Source organism: Pelophylax lessonae, assembly GCF_965119305.1.
Source record: "Pelophylax lessonae genome assembly, chromosome: 1".
NCBI lineage: Eukaryota > Metazoa > Chordata > Amphibia > Anura > Ranidae > Pelophylax > Pelophylax lessonae.
In genome coordinates this window covers 579,604,978-579,628,136 of record NC_138768.1, presented here as the reverse complement: position 1 = coordinate 579,628,136, position 23,159 = coordinate 579,604,978, and the positions used below count along the sequence as shown (strand labels likewise).

At 42.2% G+C, this 23,159-nt stretch overlaps 1 protein-coding gene across 1 annotated transcript in view; it reads right to left on the bottom strand.

The window, feature by feature from the left end:
* USO1 (USO1 vesicle transport factor) overlaps positions 1-23,159 on the bottom strand; it is a 170,891-nt gene that overhangs the window by 134,967 nt on the left and 12,765 nt on the right. Inside the window, exons 2-3 of the mRNA XM_082255566.1 lie at positions 6,912-6,998; positions 4,799-4,863 (exon numbers count right to left, since the gene is read on the bottom strand). Of these exons, the coding sequence (XP_082111692.1) occupies positions 4,799-4,863; positions 6,912-6,998 (152 nt within the window). The remainder of the gene's footprint in view (positions 1-4,798; positions 4,864-6,911; positions 6,999-23,159) is intronic.

Here is a 23,159-nt window from a genome sequence, read left to right as displayed (position 1 = left end):
TTTGATCACTGCAAGGTTTTTTCTTTTTTGCTACACAAATAAAAGACCGAAAAGTTTGGAAAAAAAAAGGTTTTTGTTTATGTTATAAAATAGTTCAGTGTCCCCAGCCATTAAAGCCAAGAAAGAATGTAATGCAGTGCGATGTGCATTGCATTACATTCACTGGTGCACAGGGGAGACATGCAGGCTCTGTCACCCAAAAAAAAAAAAAAAAAACCCCATCTAATAAGATGTCCCCCCTGTGATAGGAAAATGTTTTTCATTGTATAAAAATTTAGGTTACACCCCAACACATAGAATCCCCCCCCCCCCCCGCCAAAAACAAAAACTAAATTGAGGCCCACCCCCACATACAGTATTTCACAAAAGTGAGTACACCCCTCACATTTTTGTAAATATTTTATTATATCTTTTCATGTGACAACACTGAAGAAATGACACTTTGCTACAATGTAAAGTAGTAAGTGTACAGCTTGTATAGCAGTGTAAATTTGCTGCCCCTCAAAATAATTCATCACACAGCCATTAATGTCTAAACCGCTGGCAACAAAAGTGAGTACACCCCTAAGTGAAAATGTCCAAATTGGGCCCAATTAGCCATTTTCCCTCCCCAGTGTCATGTGACTCGTTAGTGTTACAAGGTCTCATGTGTGAATGGGGAGCTGGTGTGTTAAATTTGGAGTTATCGCTCTCAATCTCTCATACTGGTCACTGGAAGTTCAACATGGCCCCTCATGGCAAAGAACTCTGAGGATCTGAAAAAAAGAATTGTTGCTCAAGACGAAGAAAGCCTAGGCTATAAGAAGATTGCCAAGACCCTAAAACTGAGCTGCAGCACGGTGACCAAGACCATACAGAGGTTTAACAGGACAGGCTCCACTCAGAACAGGCCTCGCTATGGTCAACCAAAGAAGATGAGTGCACGTGCTCAGCATCATATCCAGAGGTTGTCTTCGGGAAATAGATGTTTGAGTGCTGCCAGCATTGCTGCAGAGGTTGAAGGGGTGGGGCATCAGCCTGTCAGTGCTCAGACCATACGCTGCACACTGCATCAATATGGTCTGCATGGTCGTCCCAGAAGGAAGCCTCTTCTAAAGATGATGCACAAGAAAGCCCGCAGTTTGCTGAAGACAAGCAGACTAAGGACATTGATTACTGGAACCATGTCCTGTGGTCTAATGAGATCAAAATAAACGCATTTGGTTCAGGTGGCGTCAAGCGTGTGCGGCGGCAACCAGGTGAGGAGTACAAAGACTAGTGTGTCTTGCCTACAGTCAAGCATGGTGGTGGGAGTGTCATGGTCTGAGGCTGCATGAGTACTGCCAGCACTGAAGAGCTACAGGTCATTGAGGGAACCATGAATGCCAACATGTACTGTGACATACTGAAGCAGAGCATGATCCCCTCCCTTCTGAGACTAGACCGCAGGGCAGTATTCGAACATGATAACGACCCCAAACACACCTCCAAGATGACCACTGCCTTGCTAAAGAAGCTAAGGGTAAAGGTGATGGACTGGCCAAGCATGTCTCCAGACCTAAACCCTATTGAGCATCTGTGGGGCATCCTCAAATGGAAGGTGGAGGAGTGCAAAGTCTCTAACGTCCAACAGCTCCGTGATGTCATCATGGAGGAGTGGAAGAGGACTCCAGTGGCAACCTGTGAAGCTCTGGTGAACTCCATGCCCAAGAGGGTTAAGGCAGTGCTGGAAAATAATGGTGGCTACACAAAATATTGACACTTTGGGCCTAATTTGGACATTTTCACTTAGGGGTGTACTCGCTTTTGTTGCCAGTGGTTTAGACATCAATGGCTGTGTGTTGAGGTATTTTGAGGGGACAGCTAATTTACACTGTTATACAAGCTGTACACTCACTACTTAACATTGTAGTAAAGTGTAATTTCTTCAGTGTTGTCACATTAAAGATATAATAAAATATTTACAAAAACGCGAATGTAGCGAATGTATATGCAAGTACAAATGAAAAGGCACGCGGTGGGACGCCTATGCCTGAAAACATAAACTGCGATGCACGTTACATATCGTCGTGCACGCCGAAATGTGAGCAATAATTATAGCACCAGACCTCCTACGTAACGCTAAACTGATAGGGGTGATTTTAAAGCATCGCCTATAGAAAATATAGGGTACTGACATTTTTACACATGTTGGGTATCTGCAGGTGCATCTCAAAAATTTTGAATATCATCAAAAAGGGAATTTATTTCAGTAATTGAATTTAAAAAGTGAAACTCCTATATTATATAGATTCATTACACACAGAGTGATATATTTCAAGCATTTCTTTCATTTATTTTGATGAATATGGCTTACAGCTAGTGAAAACTTAAAATTCTGTATCTCAGAAAAATAGAATATTGTAGACTCATGGTAAAATCAGCTAATAAACTCAAAACACCTGTAAGGTTTCCTGAGCCTTTAAATAGTCTCTCAGTCTGGCTCAGTAGGTTACACATTCATGGGGAAGACTGCTGACTTGACAGTGGTTCAGAAGACAGTCATTGACACCCTCCACAAGGAGTATAAGTCACAAAAAGTCATTGCTAAAGAAGCTGGCTTTTGAGAGTGCTGTATCCAAGCATATTAATGGAAAGCTGAGTGGAAGGAAAAAGTGTGGTAGAAAAAAAGGTGAACAAGCAACAGGGATAACCACAGCCTTGAGAGGATTGTGAAGCAAGGGCCATTCAAGAATTTGGGGAAGATTCACAAGGAGTAGACTATAGGTGGTGTTATGTGCTTCAAGAGCCATCACACACAGACGTATCTAGGACATCGGCTACAAATGTCGAATTCCTTGTGTCAAGCCACTCCTGAACCAGAGACATCATCAGACGCGTCTCACCTTGGCTAAAGAGAAAAAAAGGACCGGACTATTGCTCAGTGGTCCAAAGTCCTCTTTTTGGATGAAAGTAAGGAGGAAGAGTGGAAAGGCACAGAATCCACGTTGCATGAGGTCCAGTGTGAAGTTTCCACAGTCAGTGATGATTTGGGCAGCCATGTCATCTGCTGGTGTTGGTCCACTGTGTTTTATCAAGTCCGGAGTCAGCGCAGCCCTCTACCAGGAAATTCTAGAGCACTTCATGCTTCCCTCTGCTGACCAGCTTTATTGAGATGCTAATTTCATTTTCCAGCAGGACTGGAAACCTGCCCACACTGCCAAAAGTACCAATACATGGTTTAATGATCATGTTATCACTGTGCTTGATTAGCCAGCAAACTCGCCTGACCTAAACCCCATAGAGAATCTGTTTGATATGGTCAACAGAAAAATGAGAGACACCAGACCCAACAATGCATATGAGCTGAAATCCACTATCAAAGCAACCTGGGCATCCATAACACCTCAGTAGTGCCACAGGCTGATCGCCTCCATGCCAGGCCGCATTGATGCAGTAATTCATGCAAAAGGAGCCCTGACCAAGTATTGAGTATATGCTGTACTGTACATGGACATACTTTTCAGTAAGCCAACATTTCTGTATTAAGGCTCCATTCACACCTGAGCATATCGATTTACTACTATTTTTTTAAGCTTTTTTTGCAGCTTTTTACATCACTTTAGAAGTGTATTATGAGCGTTTTATAGCTTCAGGCATTTTTGTTTAGCCAATAGAAAGCACTAGGGGGAGGATAGGGAGAGGAAATTGGGGGTGGAGAGCTGCTATTTCAGTGTTTTACAAATGTTTTACGAGCTCAAGTCAGGCGTTTCTATTAAAGTCTATAGGGCCAAAAACGCTTGTAATCTGCCAAAAAGAAGCTCATGTACTTTTTTTGAGCTTCAGGTGACAGAATGCTTAGATGTGAACAGGGGCCATTGAAATGAATGGGATTTTGCTTGTTGGGCGCTTTGGAACTTCAGAGCTGAGCGTTTTACAAGCTGAAAAACGCTTGGGTGTGAACAGGGCCTTAAATCCTTTTTTTTATTGGTCTAGTTTTCAGAGATACTGAATTTTGGGGTTTTCACTAGCTGTAAGCCATAATCATCAAAATTAAAAGAAAGAAATGCTTGAAATGTATCATGAGTTTTAATGAGTTTATATAATATATGAGTTTAACTTTATGAATTCAATTTTTTTGAGATGCACCTTAATTTACTTAGTGCAATCTCTGCTTTTATATTTTACCAAAAAAAAAATGGGTAATTTATTGCATTTTTGTGCCCCCTAAAAATTAACTTTTAATGTGTTTTTTTACTGAAATATTATGCGACATCAAAAATTGGAACTACCACTAATTTATTCTCTACTCTACTTTTTTTTTAGCTGGCTCCTAGATAAAAAGCAAACGTGTCAAGCCCTGGACTCATGTTTGGGCTGCCTAAGTGTTACCTAAATGCAGCAGAGAAAAACTAAAATCTCCTGGCCTGCCAAACAGGGAGGTCTTGTGTGCCAGAGCTGTAAGTCTCAGAACTGGATGAACAGAAAAACAAATCCTCTGGCAGACAAAAAAAAAAAAAAAACTATCTTATATGTATTTTATTAGAGTATTTAGCATTTTTCTTGGAGTTCAGCTTACTTTTTGGTATTGACCGCAGTGTACATTTAATGAGGTTTATCAATTTCTACTCCGAGATCATCTAGCAACATATACACGAAGAAACAGGATTCTGCTAAAGAACTGACTGTTTATAAATGAGGGATCAGGATTTATAATCAAAAGTGTTAATTCACAAGTTACTGGTGGCTTTTTAGGAAGCAGGCTGCTAGAAAGGTAAGTAGTATATCAAGGCTTCTTTTTTTTTTAAAGGTGATTTATTTATAAAAAGAAACATCTTACCGGTCAGTCTGTAGCACATTCAAGAGTTGGTCCATGGCCTGCGTGCCCACCTCAAGACGATATTTCTGTTTACCAAAAGGGGAAATACACAATTCAATTACATAAAGCTAAATAATGTGCTATAAAGTCCGTTATGGGTACAAATAAAATAGAATCTATAAATAAATGAAATCTATGTAATATTCAACACATAAAGCTGTTCTGCTTTGCAAGTAAAGGGCAATGATTGGAGATGAACCGAAATTTCAGCAGCCGAAACATATCGGCCGAAATGGTGTTTTCAGCATTATACCGATAGTGAAAAAGGTGGCGATAAGGGCGCCGAAAACTCATGCGATTTTGCCGCAATTTTACTGCACTTATATTATGTTTTTCATAGGTGGTGTGACTCAAAGAACCGCATCAAAAACGTAACATGGGAGCGATTTTTATGTGTTCTGGCTGCGTTTCTAACGCATTTCAATGAGGAGGTGCATTTTGGTGCACAATAATGCAGCAAGCAAGATTTTTAACACCACAACAGAAGTGCAACAGACGAGTGTGAAGACATACATAGAATGTAAAGGGATGCATTTTTCTTGAGCTTTTGGTGCACTAAAGGTGCCGATAATGGCCGACAAATTCATGATATTCATTAAAAAGTCTAATACAATTATATATAAAAATATATATATACACTCACCGGCCACTTTATTAGGTACACCTTGCTAGAACCGGTTTGGACCCCTTTTTGCCTTCAGAACTGCCCTAATTCTTTGTGGCATTGATTTAACAAGGTGTTGAAAAACAATCCTCAGAGATTTTGGTCCATATTGACAAGATAGCATCATGCAGTTGCTGCAGATTTGTTGGCTGCACATCCGTAATGCGACTCTCCCATTCCACCACATCACAGAGGTGTTCTATTGGATTGAGATCTGGTGACTGTGGAGGCCACTGGAGTACAGTGACCTCATTGTCATGTTCAAGAAACCAGTTTGAGAAGATTTGAGCTTTGTGACATGGTACATTATCCTGCTGGAAGTAGCCATCAGAAGATGGGTACACTGTAGTCATAAAGGGATGGACATGGTCAGCAACAATACTCAGGCAGGCAGTAGCGTTTAAACAATGCTCAATTGGTACTAAGGGACCCAAAGTGTGCCAAGAAAATATCTCCCACAACATTACACCACCACCAGCAGCATGAACCCGTTGATACAAGGCAGGATGGATACAAGGCAGGATGGATCCATACTTTCATGTTGTTTACGCCAAATTCTGACCCTACCACCTGAATGTCACAGCTGAAATCGAGACTCATCAGACCATCTTCTATTGTCCAGTTTTGGTGAGCCTGCGCGAACTGTAGTCTCAGTTTCCTGTTCTTAGCTGACAGGAGTGGTGGCACCTGGTGTGGTCTTCTGCTGCTGCAGCCCATCTACTTCAAGATTTGATGTGTTGTGCATTCAGAGATGGTATTCTGCATACCTTGGTTGTAAAGAGTGGTTATTTGAGTTACTGTTGCATTTCTATCATCTCAAACCAGTCTGCCCATTCGCCTCTGACATCAACAAGGCATTTTTGTCCAAACAACTGCTACTCACTGGATATTTTCTATTTTTTGAACCATTCTCTGTAATTCCCAGAGATGGCTGTGTGTGATAATCTCAGCAGTTCAGCAGTTTTTGAAATACTCAGATCAGTCCGTCTGGAACCACAACAATGCCACGTTCAAAATTACTTTTCTTCCCCATTCTGATGCTTGGTTTGAACTTCAGCAAGTCGTCTTAATCACGTTTAGATGCCTAATTGCATTGAGTTGCTGCCATGTGATTGGCTGATTAGCAATTTGTGTTACCAAGCAATTGAACAGATGTACCTGATAAAGGGGCCAGTGAGTGTATTTTTAAAAACCTGTCATTACACCTGTCAGGTTCGGTACCAACATTTTTAATTTCGATGCACCTCTAGCAATGATTATTACGTCTGTTAATTAGCTTTACTATACCTTATATTGGTCCTACCAAACAAAACACAGAATAATTCACTTATGCAGCTCCATGAATTACATGTAAAGAGGATTAAAAAAGCCTTCACCATTGCCATAGAAAATCAACAAAAATGAACAGACCTTTGACAGGGACTTGAGGGCTCTTACAGCATCTCTTCGGTCTTCTAGCAAAGTTGATGAAGCAACTCTATCACATAACTTCTGGATCTGGAGGAACAAAAAATGGAAATAAGGCTGGTGAAACACAGCTACTGGTATTTACGGTTTTGGGTCTTCTTAGGGCTTCCATTGAAAGCAAAGCCCCAAGTCCTTAATGGAGACCTGTACTGTAGAAACTACAAATTCTGGATGTATTGTAGAAACATCCCCTGCCGAAACTAAGATCCCTGCTAGAGAGGAAGATATTACTTCTGTTGTTACAATAAGTATACTCAAAACAGCTCGAGTCACCCCTCCCAAAGTTCCTAGGCACTTGCGTATGGGTCCATTTGTGATTAGATACGAAAAAGTCTCAGTAGGAGCTCCCTACACTTAATTTAGGCTTCCCACCAGCAACTCCTCGCAACCCCTCGCTGGGTCTTCAAAATCTAATTGCAAATACATTTTTCTGAATTCTGCTGGGCTTCTCACTTGTCACTGCACAGGGCAATCAGATCAGCATTACAAGCAAATGGCATTTTCGGAAGGAGAGGTAAAGAATGGCAGGCTCCATATTCTCTCAGTATGGTACAGAATTCATGAAAGAACCCAAGTTGTTACCAGTCAAAAAGGCACAAGGCAAACAAAAGGCCCCTTCCTTATCACTTGGTTCACTCTAGCTTTAGAAACCCTGGCACTAATAATAAAGACATTTTACCAAATTTAAAGGCCTAAGGATTGTTAATTTGACCAGAAAGCTCTTAGTTATAGATCTTTAGTTATATGAGGATGATACACTCCTGTACTTAGCTGAACTTGGTTCCCCCCTCTGAAAGCAGTTCTTAAAAAAAAAAAAAAAAAAAAACACTAGTGGAATGCTTGGTTTGAATAACAATTGGAAAAGTTTAACAATTTCCTTAATTAATGTTGGAGCCCAGTCTCAAGCTCTTGCATTCCACTGATATGATCAGCACCTTTCAGCATCTAAGGCAGTCTTTCTCAACCTTTATAACACAGAGTAACCCTTGAAATACTTTCCGCTCTCAGGGAACCCCTAATAAAAATGACTATCTAAAACTCATTATACATTAGTATGAGGGTCAGTTCCTTACACTTGAGGTCACTGGGAAGAATTAGCCCCTTTCAGATAGTTAACAAGATCAATGGTGGCAGTGGGAACTTATCTTAGAGGCAGAAGTTGCTCATTGCTGAAGGAACCCCTAGCAACCTCTGGAGCAGCCTTTTGCAACCAGGGTGCCTTGGCAAAATTCCTAAAAATTGCCCACAAACTGTATACAAACCAGGGGGTGGATCAAGCTTGCCTTTTAGTTACAGAAAGACACGTTTTCATTGTGCACCATTACAACCTTCTATTTGCTGGCTTCCTAACAACCAATGACATTGGTTGATTAGGAGGATGTCAGGCGCCTACACAGCATCCTTGTTTGCCCTTCCTCTGCCCCTGTCAGCCCTGGGGTCCCATTAGCTGGGCAAGGAAAAGAAACATTGAAATACTAGTCAGTCAGTACCTGTGTGCCAAGGTGTGTTTTGCTTTGGAAGAATAAATCGTCTTTAACGTTTGGTGTCCTAGGTGTGTGGATGTTGCTGCGTTATGTAAAACTATTTATTTCATTTTTACCATTTTAGAATAGGGTGCTTTGAGATTGTGCAAAATTTAAAGGGTGCCTTGACTGAAAAAGGTTGACAAACACTGCTCTGGGGGAACTCAAGCTGAGAAACTCTGCTCTAGGTTTTTAAAGCGGTAGTATACTCCACTTTTTAACGTTTAACAGCGCCTGCGCTCTGAAGGTCCGGCGTATCTTGCCAGACATTCAGAGCTCCTTGCAGACACCTTGCCGGAAAATGAACACCCGCACGCATGCACGGGAGTGACGTCATCGTGGCTCCGGCCACTCACAGCGCCGGAAGCCGTCTAACCCATTAGAGACGCCGAGGGAACATGTCAGCTGCCTCAGCGGTGTCCGGGCGACCGTGTCTGGGCTTCGTTCTAAGGTAAGTATTTCATAATGTGCTAGTATGCGAGATATTTTTTGGGGGGGATACAACCACTTTAAAACACTAAAAGGTATAAAACATCATTACTAACTGAAAACATTTTTCTTTAAGTTTTTGAAAGATAGGTGAGGGTTAAAAACCACCACCACATTTATTTTTTCTGTCTCTGCCCTGCTAGGGAGAATTTCTGTCTTGGAGATACAGTAGAAAAGGAATAAAAAAGTGTGAGTTTTCATGGAAAACATGAAATTGTCTGGGTGACCCCAAATTTGTGAACTGTAGTGTAGTAAGATAAAATCCCCCTAAAGTAATGGGAGTTCACATCTTACACAGTTGTCCCTTTTGGAAGACTTCCCCTCACCTCTCATGACAACTCTAAAATGTAGGATTTACTCTTACCTTCTGTATTAGTAACAGTAATCACCAAGACAAATACAGAAGGTGAAGCGGCATAGCAGGGATACAGACTGCAACAAAAATGTAAAAAAAAAGTAAAATGCTGACCAAGATAATGAACCTACATTTATTTCTTCCTACATAACCAAACAAATGTTCCTTTATTCTGAAGAATTTCGGTAAATGCTAGTTCAATATGCTTCACGCAGCTGCCCTGGCAAAGAATGGATTACTATGCCGGCAGATGTCTCTATAACATAAACGTGCTTCTATTTATAATCTGTCAGTTTGCCATGATATTCAGATATATGAAATAAAGTAGATAAACAGGTTTGCTCCCTTTAAAATCACAATTTATAACATGTATAAATAAAATAGAAGTGTTTTTTTTCATTTTTGGCAGTACCAAATAGTGAAACAGGAAGACAGAAGACAATGTCAATGCAAAGCAACCTTTAAGGTGCTGATGAGCTAGTGCTGCTAAGTATCTAAAATAGTGTTTCTCAACGGTTTTTCAGTCAAGGCAAACTTTAAAAACTTTGGACAATCTCGAGGCACCCTTTAAAAATGATGGACAGTCTAGAGGCGCATCCCCCCCCCCCCCCATTCTAAAATGTAAAACCTATTCTAATAGCATTACATAATGCAGCAATATTCACAAGTCCAAGTAGGACACCCAACGTTAGAGGTGATTTATTTTTCCAGAAAGTAGGACACCCAACGTTAGAGGTGATTTATTTTTCCAGAAATTAGGACACCCAACGTTAGAGGTGATTTATTTTTCCAGAGCAAATATACTTTTGCAAACTGGTACCGACTAGTATTCCAATGTTTCTGTTCTCCCTCAGTTTTTCTCCAACACTCAGCTAAGGTGATGCCAATGCTGATGGAGAGGGGCAGGGGAGAGGCAAACAAGAATGCCATGCAGGCGACTGACATCCTCCTCATCAACTGATAATGCAAACCTGTGACTTAGTGTAACTAAACGGACAAACTTCATCCACACGCTGGCTCGTATACAATTTTTGGGCAATTTTTAGGCATTTTGCCAAGGCACCCCTGAATGATACCTCAAGGCACACCAGAGTGCCTTGGCACCCTGGTTGAAAAGGGCTGATCTAGAATATTAGAGAGCCATGTGCAGTATGGCTCATTTATTCTACACCAAAACCATGCCATGAGCCCCAAATAGAAGAACGCCTGAATTATCACCTACCTATGAACAGCACGTCTTAGTTAGCAGCCAATTTCTTTAGACCCCGTTCACATCTAGGCGTTGCTATTTTTACAGGCGTTTTTACACAGTCGTTTTGAGTTGACCAATGGAAAGCAGTAAAAACCCCTGTTATCTACCAAAAAAGAAGCTCATGTACTTTTTTGAGCAATGGGTGTTTTGCCTAAGGTGACAGAATGCACAGATGTGAACAGGGGCCATTAAAATGAATGGGATTTGTCTTGTTGGGCGTTTTTAGAGCTGAGGCTTAGAGCAGAAAATCACCCAAAAAGCCTAGATGTGAACGGAGCCCTACGGATACAGTTAACCACTTTACGACCGGCGCACGACGATCTACGTCGGCACTCAGCCCCGGCCAGGCAAACTGACGTAGGCCTACGTCAGCACAATTTGCTGGCCCTGTGCGCGCTCCCGCGCGTCCCCGCCGCCGATGATGACTCGATTGGGTTCAGAACCGATCAGTCATCAGGTCCAGGCCAATCATTTTTGGTCTGGACCTGTTGATCGGTCCTGCCCAATCAGATCATCCTCTAAGCCTGTGAAATGTAAACACAGGCTTAGAGGAGATGTGCCCTCCCCCCACAACGGTCTTTTTGGATCCAGCGTGAGAGGAGAGCACATCTTACTGTGAGTACTGCACCAAGCACACCCACACACAGTTAGATAGGCACATTTCACCCCCGATCGCCCCCCCAATTAACCCCTACAGCACCTGACACAACACACACTATATATAGCATATACCTATATACCTGTATAAGTGTGATTTGTGAACAGGTGTAGCACTTGCGACCCCCCCTTTTCCACTCAAATTACCCCCCACCCCCCCCTAATAAAGATTTAACCCACTGATCTCCCCTGACCCCCCCCTGATCACCGCCGTTAACCCCTACACCCTCTGTCACATCAGCACTAATACAAACGCAATATACGGTGTTATTGTATTTTTGTATTAGTGTCATTGTGAAAAGAATTAGCGCAGGCGACTAAGTTTCTGTCCCAAGAAGGTTTAGGGTCCCCGCCAGCCGCCCAATAAAGATTTAAGCCCCTGACCCCCCCTGATCACCCCTACACCCCCTGCCATAACACACACCGTATACAGTATATAGCATTTTGCTATATACCCGTATAAGTGTGATTTGTGGTCAGGTCTAGCGCTTGCGACCCCCCTTTTTCCACTTGAATTACCCGCCACCCCCCCCTAATAAAGATTTAAGCCCCTGATCCCACCTGATCCCCCCCTGATCACCGCTAGTTAACCCCTACACCCTCTGTCACATCAGCACTAATACAAACGTAATATACTGTGTTTTTGTATTTTTGTATTAGTGTCATTGTGATCAGAATTAGCGCAGGCGACTAAGTTTGTGTCCCAAGGAGGTTTAGGGTCCCCGCCACCCGCCCAATAAAGATTTAATCCCCTGATCCCCTCCTGATCACCCCTACACCCCCTGCCACAACGCACACTGTATACAGTATATAGCATTTTCTATATACCCGTATAAGTGTGACTTGTGACCAGGTTTAGCGCTTGCCACCGTTCCTTTTATCCTTAGGATACCCGCCAGTCCCTTCCAATAAAGATTTAAACCCCTGATCCCCCCCTGATCACATCCCGTTAACCCCTACACCCTCTGTCACATTAGCACTAATACACACATAATATACTGTTTTTACTGTATTTTGTATTGGTGTCATTGTGACTTGAGGTTGCGCTAGCTAGCTAGTTTCTTTCCCAAAGGAGGTTTAGGGTCCCCGCCACCCCCCCCAGATCCCCAGCGCATAGTTTAGAAGTAACCCCTTGATTGCCACACACGCACGCACGCACCTACACTTCCATTTCTAGTATAGTGTTTGAACAGATCAATATCTGATCTGATCAGAACTATACTAGCGCCCCCATAGTTTAGGGTTCCCAAAACGCAGTGTTTGCACGATCAGTACTGATTCCGGCCAGCACCTGCGTTTAACCCTTTCACCCAGGCAAGTGTAGTAATCAATAGATTACTGTCACTTGCAAAAAAACACAAGACACAAAACCGCTGTGTTAGCAGAGTCAGGCCTGATCCCTGCTAGCATTAGCAGTTTTTTTTTGTAGCGCTTGAAATAATCTTCGACAACCAGGTGCTTTTATTACCTGTGAGTCGCATCACTGTACGAGTAAATTTAGTTACCAAAATGACCAAACGTTCGTACAGGGATGAAGAGCTTATCAGTTATATGCTGACCGAGTCATCTGATAGCGAAGGGGAAGCTACAATGACCGAATTAGTGTCAGTATATGAACCTGATGACGGCAGCGGCTCCCTGACAGATAGCTCCGACGACAGATGGGTCCCTGTTAGACCCAGGCGTACCCGACCCCATTCTGAAGTTGTTGTGATGCAGGAATCGCAGGGTGCTCGTATGGAGCAGAGTGTGGGTACTAGTGCAGCTCATCCTTCTGGCGACCTGGCAAGCGCCAGCGGCCTAGTACAACCTGGACCTAGTACAACCAGCACTGCAGTAAGACCTGGTGACGTGGCGAGTCCCCTAAGTGCAGTTGAAGCTGGTGCGGTGGCTAGCACAAGTAGTGGCCCGCGGCCACCGCGTATTCGAAGACAGGCCCGTAGAGCCCATAGTGCCCTCCCTGATGCGCTGGCATTTCCTAATTGGCAACCCACTGATACTACAGCGCCAGTACTTCCCCCATTCACCGCCCAACCTGGAATCCACGTGGAGACAGCTGGTTTTACGCCCCTGAACTTTTTTGAGCTGTTCTTCACGGAAGATCTTTACAGATCTATTGTGGATCAATCAAATTTATATGCACAACAGTTCATCGCCGCCAACCCAAATTCACCCCTTGCCAGACAATTCGGCTGGAAACCTATAACGGTTTCCGAATTTAAGATCTTTCTGGGCCTTTCCCTCCACATGGGCATAACTAAACAGAGTGAATTGCGGCTATATTGGTCCACTAGCCCAGTTCACCATATGCGCATGTACTCTGCCTCTATGTCCAGGACGAGATACGAGCAAATTCTGCGATTTATGCATTTCAGCGACAATGAACTCTGTCGTCCTCGGGGAGACCCTGCATACGATCGGCTCCACAAAATTCGGCCCCTCATAGACCACTTCAATCAGCGGTTTGCAGCCTTGTTTACCCCCGAACAAGTTGTCTGCGTTGACGAGTCCCTGATTAAATTTACTGGCCGCCTTGCTATGAAACAGTACCTCCCCAGCAAGCGTGCCAAGTACGGGGTCAAACTGTATAAATTGTGTGACAGGGCCACAGGCTATACAGTTAGTTTCCGGGTCTATGAGGGAAAAGATAGCTGTGTGGAGCCCCCCAACTGCCCAGACTACATAGGGAGCAGCGGTAAGATCGTTTGGGACTTGGTGTCACCCTTATCCGGAAAGGGGTACCATTTGTACGTGGACAATTTTTATACAAGCGTGCCACTATTTAGTCACCTTCTCGATTTGCAAATTGGCGCATGTGGCACCGTGCGACCTAATCGCCGGGGCTTCCCCCAACGGCTTGTAGATTCCCGTCTTAGTCGGGGGGCGAGAGCCTGCTTGAAAACGGACAAATTACTTGCGGTGAAGTGGAAGGATACACGGGATGTTTATGTTCTGTCCTCCCTTCACCCAGACACGACGATCCAAATTCCTACGGCAACTGGCGTTATGGAGAAACCCCTCTGTGTCCACGAATATAACCTTAATATGGGAGGGGTGGACCTTAACGACCAGCTTTTGGCGCCGTATTTAGTTGCCCGTAAAGCCAGACGCTGGTACAAAAAAGTGTCTGTTTACCTATACCAATTGGCTATGCTGAACGCCTTTGTCCTATACAGGGCGTCAGGACGAACTGGATCTTTCCGGGAATTCCAGGAAGAGATCATCCTTGCCTACCTGTACCCAGGAGGCATGCCTGCCCAACTTCCCCTTCCAGATGCAGTGAGCCGGCTGCATGAGAGGCATTTTTCACATGTCCTCCCGAGTACCCCTACCCAAAGATGGCCCCAAAGAAGATGTCGTGTCTGTAGCAAGCGCGGATTTAGGCGTGACACCCGTTATTATTGTCCCAAATGTCCTGACCAACCTGGTCTCTGCATCGGGGAATGTTTCGAGCGCTACCATACACTAGTGGATTATTAGCGTAGGGTACAGCACGACACAGTGTAGGGCACATAAACACAGGGTCTCGAAGGATGTTGGATGTCCATCGACATTTTGAGAGACCCAAGCTGGAAGAGAAGATCGCAGAAGATCGCAGTCCCTCCCAAATCAAGAAGTAAAGGAACAGTTAGAAAGAAAAATAAAAGGATCCAAAAACTGTTGTGGTGTCAGTAATTTTATATGTCCTTCTACTCCTTCCTACTATACTTTTTTCAATGTCCTTTGTTTGTTTTTTCATTCTTTTGTGACCTGTTTCTCTTGCAGGTACTTGTCGGCTACCACGCATTGATTTTATATATTCTGACACAAACAGTGTTTGCGCTCAGCATATATGGATACCTTTGCTGATAGCAGCTGTGGTGATTTTCTGATTTCAGCACTGCAGTTAAAATCCTATTTTGGTATACGTGGATAGCGCCGTGTATACCCATCATTAAATTCAGTGGGTGGTTGTTTGGGCGGTTAATGATGAAGATCCAAAAACTGTTGTTGTCAGTCATTTTATATGTCCTTCTACTCCTTCCTACTATACTTTTTTTCAATGTCCTTTGTTTGTTTTTTCATTCTTTTGTGACCTGTTTCTCTTGCAGGTCCCTCGTCGGCTACCACGCATTGATTTTATATATTCTGACACAAACAGCGTTTGCGCTCAGCATATATGGATACCTTTGCTGATAGCAGCTGTGGTGATTTTCTGATTTCAGCACTGCAGTTAAAATCCTATTTTGGTATACGTGGATAGCGCCGTGTATACCCATCATTAAATTCAGTGGGTGGTTGTTTGGGCGGTTAATGATGAAGATCCAAAAACTGTTGTTGTCAGTCATTTTATATGTCCTTCTACTCCTTCCTACTATACTTTTTTTCAATGTCCTTTGTTTGTTTTTTCATTCTTTTGTGACCTGTTTCTCTTGCAGGTCCCTCGTCGGCTACCACGCATTGATTTTATATATTCTGACACAAACAGCGTTTGCGCTCAGCATATATGGATACCTTTGCTGATAGCAGCTGTGGTGATTTTCTGATTTCAGCACTGCAGTTAAAATCCTATTTTGGTATACGTGGATAGCGCCGTGTATACCCATCATTAAATTCAGTGGGTGGTTGTTTGGGCGGTTAATGATGAAGATCCAAAAACTGTTGTTGTCAGTCATTTTATATGTCCTTCTACTCCTTCCTACTATACTTTTTTTCAATGTCCTTTGTTTGTTTTTTCATTCTTTTGTGACCTGTTTCTCTTGCAGGTCCCTCGTCGGCTACCACGCATTGATTTTATATATTCTGACACAAACAGCGTTTGCGCTCAGCATATATGGATACCTTTGCTGATAGCAGCTGTGGTGATTTTCTGATTTCAGCACTGCAGTTAAAATCCTATTTTGGTATACGTGGATAGTGTCGTGTATACCCATCATTAAATTCAGTGGGTGGTTGTTTGGGCGGTTAATGATGAGTAATACTACGCATTATTCCTGTGCTGATTTCTGATAGGTTCTCTTTTTTTCCGTTCAGCCCACAGGCTGCATGAAAAAAAAAAAAACCTATATGCCAAACAAGGACCAGCAATGTACTGGTACGTTGCTGGACTTTGAGTGGTTATACCAGGATGATGCCTGCAGATTTAGGCATCATCTTGGTATCGTTTTTTACAGCCAGCGGTCGGCTTACATGTAAAAGCAATTCTAGCAGGTAATTGGCCGCTAGACTGCTTTTACATGCAGTGGGAGGGGCCTCCCCCCCCCCCCACCGCCGCCTTCCGCAGCCTTCCATGGTTTTTCTCTGGCTCTCCTGTCCCACCGGTTAACCCGAGAGTGCAGCCGGTGGTTCAATTATCTAACCATAGAGCTAATTGGAGATGAGAATGGCTCCAATCATCTCTATGGCCTAAGATGCCGGAGGCTACGAGCATTTTATGACTTCTGTTTCGCCAGAAATAAACAGGGCCATTGGGAAAGTATTTTATCACACCAATTTTGGTGTGGTCAGATGCGTTAAGGTCAGAGGAGAGATCTAGAGTCTAAAAGACCCCAATTTTTTTAAAAAAAGAGTACCTGTCACCACAGATTGCTATCATAGGGGATATTTAAATTCACTATGATAACAATAAAAATGATTTAAAAAAAAAAAAAATTAAAGGAAAGGTGTCAAAATAACATAAAAAAGCAAAAGAAAAAAGAAAAAAAAAAAACAAATTGAGCCCCCCCCCCTTACCCCCGGGGCTTGCGCGCAATGGCGCACGCAAGCGGTGGTCTAGTGTCATATGTAAACCACAATTGCAGCATGCATGTGAGGTATCGCCGCGATCGCCAGATCGAGTGCAGTAATTCTTGCAGTAGACCTCCTCTGTAAGTCTAAAGTGGTAACCTGTAGAGACTTTTAAAGGTTTTCAAAAATGTACATACGTTTTTGTCGCTGCGCAGGCATGCGCAATTTTTAAAGCATGTCATGTTAGGTGTCTATGAACTCGGCATAAGATCATCTTTTAAATTTTACCAAAAAAATTGGAATTATATAGTGTATTTGTGCAATAAATTAAAAAAAAATGTATTTTTTTCGCAAAAATTGCGTTTGGAAAATCTGTGCGCAAATACCGTGTGACAAAAAAATTTGCAACATCCACCATTTTATTCTATAGGGCCTCTGCTTTAAAAAAATATATAATGTTTGGGGGTTCAAAGTAATTTTCTAGTAAAAAAAAAATATTTTTTCATGTAAACAAAAAGGCACAGAAAAGGCTTGGTTTTCAAGTGGTTAGAAGAGTGGGTGATGTGTGGATAAGATTGAGCATAAAATGCCGGGACTGTTCAAACACCCCCCTAATGACCCCTTTTTGAAAAGTAGACACCCAAAGCTTTTTTCTGAGAGGCATGGTGAGTCCATGGAGTATTTTATATTTTGCCACAAGTTTCGGTAAAATTATTATTTTTTTTTTTTTTGTTGTTTTTTTACAGAAAGTTGTCACTAAATGATATATTGCTCATGCATGCCATGGGAATATGTGAAATGACACCCCAAAATACATTCTTTTGCTTCTCCTGAGTACAGGGATACCACGTGTGAGACTTTTTGGGAGCCTAGCTGTGTACGCGCCCCCGAAAACCAATCCACATCTTCAGGTTTTCTAATGGCGTAAATTGCTGATTTTACCCCTGACTACCTGTCACAGTTTCAGAGGCCCTGAAATTTCAAGATGGCACAAACCCCCCCCCAAATGACCCCATTTTGCAAAGTAGACACTCCAAGCTACTGGCTGAGAAGTATGGTGAGTCCATGGAATAGTTTATATTTTGCCACAAGTTTCGAGGAAAAAAATTTTTTTTATTTTTTTTTATTTTTTTACACAAAGTTGTCAGTAAATGATATATTGCTCACACAGGCCATGGGTATATGTGAAATGACACCCCAAAATACATTCTGCTGCTTCTCCTGAGTACAATGATACCCCATGTGTGAGACTTTTTGCCAGTCTAGCCGCGTACAGGACCCGGAAAACCAATGCGCACCTTTAGGCTTTCTAAGGGCGTAAATTGTTGATCTCACTCCTTACTACCTATCACACTTTTGAAGTCCATAAAAAGCCAAGATTGCACAAACCCCCCCCCAAATGACCCCATTTTGCAAAGTAGACACTCCAATCTATTTGCTGAGAGGCATGGTGAGTATTTTGCAGCTCTAATTTTTTTTGGAAAATGAAGAAAAAACAGGAAAATTCATTTTTTTTCCTCTTTTTTCAATTTCCAAAACTTTGTGACAAAAGGTGAGATCTGCAAAACACTCAACATGCCTCTCTGCAAATAGCTCAGGGTGTCTACTTTCCGAAAAGGGGTCATTTGGGGGGGGGGTTGTGCTGTCTTGGCATTTCATGGCCTCCAAAACTGTGATAGGTAGTCAGGAGTGAAATCAACAATTTACGCCCTTGGAAAGCCTGAAGGCGATGATTGGTTTTCGGGGTCCTGTACTTGGCTAGACTGCAAAAAAGTCTCACACATGGGGTATCCCTATACTCAGGAGAAGCAGCAGAATGTATTTTGGGGTGTCAGTTCACATATACCCATGGCATGTGTGAGCAATATATAATTTACTGACAACTTTGTGTAAAAAAAAAAAAAATATATATATATATATTTCCCGGAACTTGTGGCAAAATATAAAATATTCCATGGACTCACCATGCCTCTCAGCAAATAGCTTGGGGTGTCTACTTTCCAAAATGGGGTCATTTGGGGGGGGGGTTTTGTGCTATCTTGGAATTTTAGGGCCTCCGAAACTGTGATAGGTAGTCAGGAGTGAAATAAACAATTTACGCCCTTGGAAAGCCTGAAAGTGGGGACTGGTTTTCGGGGACCTGTACTCGGCTAGACTGCAAAAAAGTCTCACACATGGGGTATCCCTGTACTCAGGAGAAGTAGCAGAATGTATTTTGGGGTGTCATTTCACATATACCCATGGCATGTGTGAGCAATATTTCATTTACTGACAACTTTGTGAAAAAAAAAAAAATATATATATATATATTTCCCGGAACTTGTGGCAAAATATAAAATATTCCATGGACTCACCATGCCTCTCAGCAAATAGCTTGGGGTGTCTACTTTCCAAAATGGGGTCATTTGGGGGGGTTTTGTGCTATCTTGGAATTTTAGGGCCTCCGAAACTGTGATAGGTAGTCAGGAGTGAAATCAACAATTTACGCCCTTGGAAAGCCTGAAAGTGGGGACTGGTTTTCGGGGACCTGTACTCGGCTAGACTGCAAAAAAGTCTCACACATGGGGTATCCCTGTACTCAGGAGAAGCAGCAGAATGTATTTTGGGGTGTCATTTCACATATACCCATGGCATGTGTGAGCAATATTTCATTTACTGACAACTTTGTGAAAAAAAAAAAAAAATATATATATATATATATATATATATTTCCCGGAACTTGTGGCAAAATATAAAATATTCCATGGACTCACCATGCCTCTCAGCAAATAGCTTGGGGTGTCTACTTTCCAAAATGGGGTCATTTGGGGGGGTTTTGTGCTATCTTGGAATTTTAGGGCCTCCGAAACTGTGATAGGTAGTCAGGAGTGAAATCAACAATTTACGCCCTTGGAAAGCCTGAAAGCGGGGACTGGTTTTCGGGGACCTGTACTCGGCTAGACTGCAAAAAAGTCTCACACATGGGGTATCCCTGTACTCAGGAGAAGCAGCAGAATGTGTTTTGGGGTGTCATTTCACATATACCCATGGCATGTGTGAGCAATATTTCATTTACTGACAACTTTGTGAAAAAAAAAAAAAATATATATATATATATATATATATATATATGTATTTCCCGGAACTTGTGGCAGAATATAAAATATTCCATGGACTCACCATGCCTCTCAGCAAATAGCTTGGGGTGTCTACTTTCCAAAATGGGGTCATTTGGGGGGGGTTTGTGCTATCTTGGAATTTTAGGGCCTCCGAAACTGTGACAGGTAGTGCAGAGGTGACATGCACAATTTACGCCATTAGAAAACCTGGGAGTGTTGATTGGTTTTCGCGGTCCTGTACACAGCTAGGCTCCCAAAAAGTCTCACACATGGGGCATCCCCATACTCAGGAGAAGTGGCAGAATGTATTTTGGGGTGTAATTCCACATATACCCATGTCATGTGTGAGAATTTTATCTTTTAGTGACAACGTTGTGTAAAAAAAAAAAATAAAAAAAAAAAATAGTAATATTCCCAAAACTTGTGGTAAAATATAAAATATTCCATGGACTCACCATGCCTCTTAGCAAACAGCTTGGGGTGTCTACTTTCCAAAATGGGGTCATTTGGGGGGGTTTTGTGGTATCTTGACATTTCAGGGCCTCCTAAACCGTTAGAGGTAGTGAGAAAATGCAATGAAAGATGTACGCCCTTTGAAATTCTGATGGTGGGGATTTGTTTTTGTGGTCCCGTACACAGCTAGGCTCCCAAAAAGTCCCACATATGTGGTATCCCTGTACTCAGGAGAAGCAGCAGAATATATTTTGGGGTGTAATTACACATATACCCATGGCAAGTGTGAGCAATATATCATTTCAATGACAACTTTGTGTAAAAAAAAAAAAAATTTTTAGTCATTTTTCAAACACCTGTGACAAAAAAATGAAATATTCAATGAGCTCAACATGCCTCTCAGAACATTCCTTAGGATGTCTACTTTCCAAAAAGTGGTAGTTTGGGGGGGTTTTGTACTGCCCTGCCATTTTAGCACTTCATGAAATGAGATAGGCAGTCAAAAATTAAAGCTGCGTAAATTTCTGTATTTACACCATAGTTTGTAGACGCTATAACTTTTGCGCAAACCAATAAAAATACGCTCATTGAATTTTTTTTTGTCAAAGACATGTAGCTAAATATATTTTGGCCAAAAAAAAATACATAAATTGAGTATATTGGATATTTTTTAAAAGACAAAGTTGAAAATGTCATTTTTTTGCAAAATTTTCGCTCTTTTTTTATTAATATCGCAAAAAATAAAAAGCGCAGAGGTGATCAAATACCACCAAAAGAAAGCTCTGTTTGTGGGAAAAAAAGGACGTAAATTTCGTTTGGGTACCACATTGCATGACCGCACAATTGTCAGTTAAAGTCACGCAGTGCCGAGTCGTAAAATACCCCCTGGTCGGAATGGGGGTAAAATCTTCCGGGGCTTAAGTGGTTAACGAACATGTGTAAGGCTGATGAAGGGCTCTATCAAAAATAAAAAAACACCAGTACGTTACCTCCATAGTGAAACAGTAGGGACAACTAATACAAAATAAGGAAATACCAACGCTGTGTATACCGCACACCAATAGAAGTAAAGATCCACGAGAGTGTCTTTTGCGAGGACTCTCATGGTATTATTGAAAGATGCACATCTTTATTTAAACAATCAATAATCAAAATACAAAAAACACTTCAACCACTACAATTAGATTAAAAACATGACACCATTGTCTAAACTTGCCTAGCAGCTGCTCGCATCACACCTCAATTTTCACACATACACATACATACTGGGAAATTAAAAGATCCGATTGTCCAATCTGGGATACCAAGTCATTGGATACAAGGAAAGGTGCCAGTGAAGTCAGTTAGGTCCCTAACAGAGCATTGGAGATAGCTTAACTTAGGTACGGTAACTTATTTCTGTATAATATGTATTTCAAATCAAATCCTCTATGACCAGATGATGTGTAGTGAAAAATATCTCCCAGATAGATCACTCCAGTTCAAGAAACGTGTAAGGGTCCTTTCACACGGGCGCTCCGTATGTCCGTATTTCATCCCATTTTTTTGCGGATGAAAAACTGACATAATGCATGTCAATGGGATTGTGGATGTCAGCGGATGACCATCCGCTAACATCCGATTTGCATCCTTTCCGATCAGTTCAGTTTTTTTTGAACGGAAGAGAACCCTATTTTTCTTCCGTCTAAAAAAACGGAATGGACGCAAAAACGGATGTAAGCGGTGTCATCCGCTGACATCCGCAATCCCATTGACATGCATTATCTCCGTTAATCATCCGCAAATGGATGGGATGATAAACGGACATACGGACAGGATGACACAAGTGTCATCCGTGTCCGTAAAAAAAAAAGTGCTGGAGCAGATGAAAAAATGGTCCGCTCCGTGTGAAAGGACCCTAAGAGAGCTGGGTATCAGTGGTAAGCTGGGTCAGATTTGCCATTTTATAGACCTGTATGTGCAGCCCTAATGTTAAAACTGAACCAGGCAGTGCAGCTCACCATACAGACCATGTGGATGCGTGCGAGCTGTAAGAATGTCAGTGAGTCCAGGTATAGCACAAGCCGTGCTGCGTGTGTTGAAAGCAGGAAGGTAATAAATCATACCGTGACAGTAAATAGATGGATACTGCTCACCATACTGCCACAGAGTTGCGGCAGCCCATCAGACAGGTTGCCACAAGTAAGGAAGATCAGTAGCACTGATCATCTAGATGCACTGCCCGCCACGCTGATCGTGTTATCTGGTTATTTTCTGGTGCGGGTGCTCCCAGCTAGCTGGCCAGGGTTATGACGTCAGGGTGATGACCTCACGCTGACACATTTCCTCTGCCAATAGGATGAGTCTTTCTTGAGTCAATTTGACGGGTAAAATGCGTAAGCATGATGTCATCACCCTGGATGGCTAGCTGCGAGCAGACACACCTGCACCAGGAAATAATTGGATATTGTTTTTTTTTACCCAACATATTCGGTCTTTTTTTTCATTTACTAAAAAACCCAGTGGTAATCAAATACCACCAAAATAAAGCTCTATTTGTGTGAAAAAAAATGATATAAATTTTGTTTGGGTACAGCGTTGCATGACCGCACGTTTTCCAGTTAAAGTAGCACAGTGCTGAATATAAAAAAATGCCCAAGTCATGAAGGTAATTAAAAC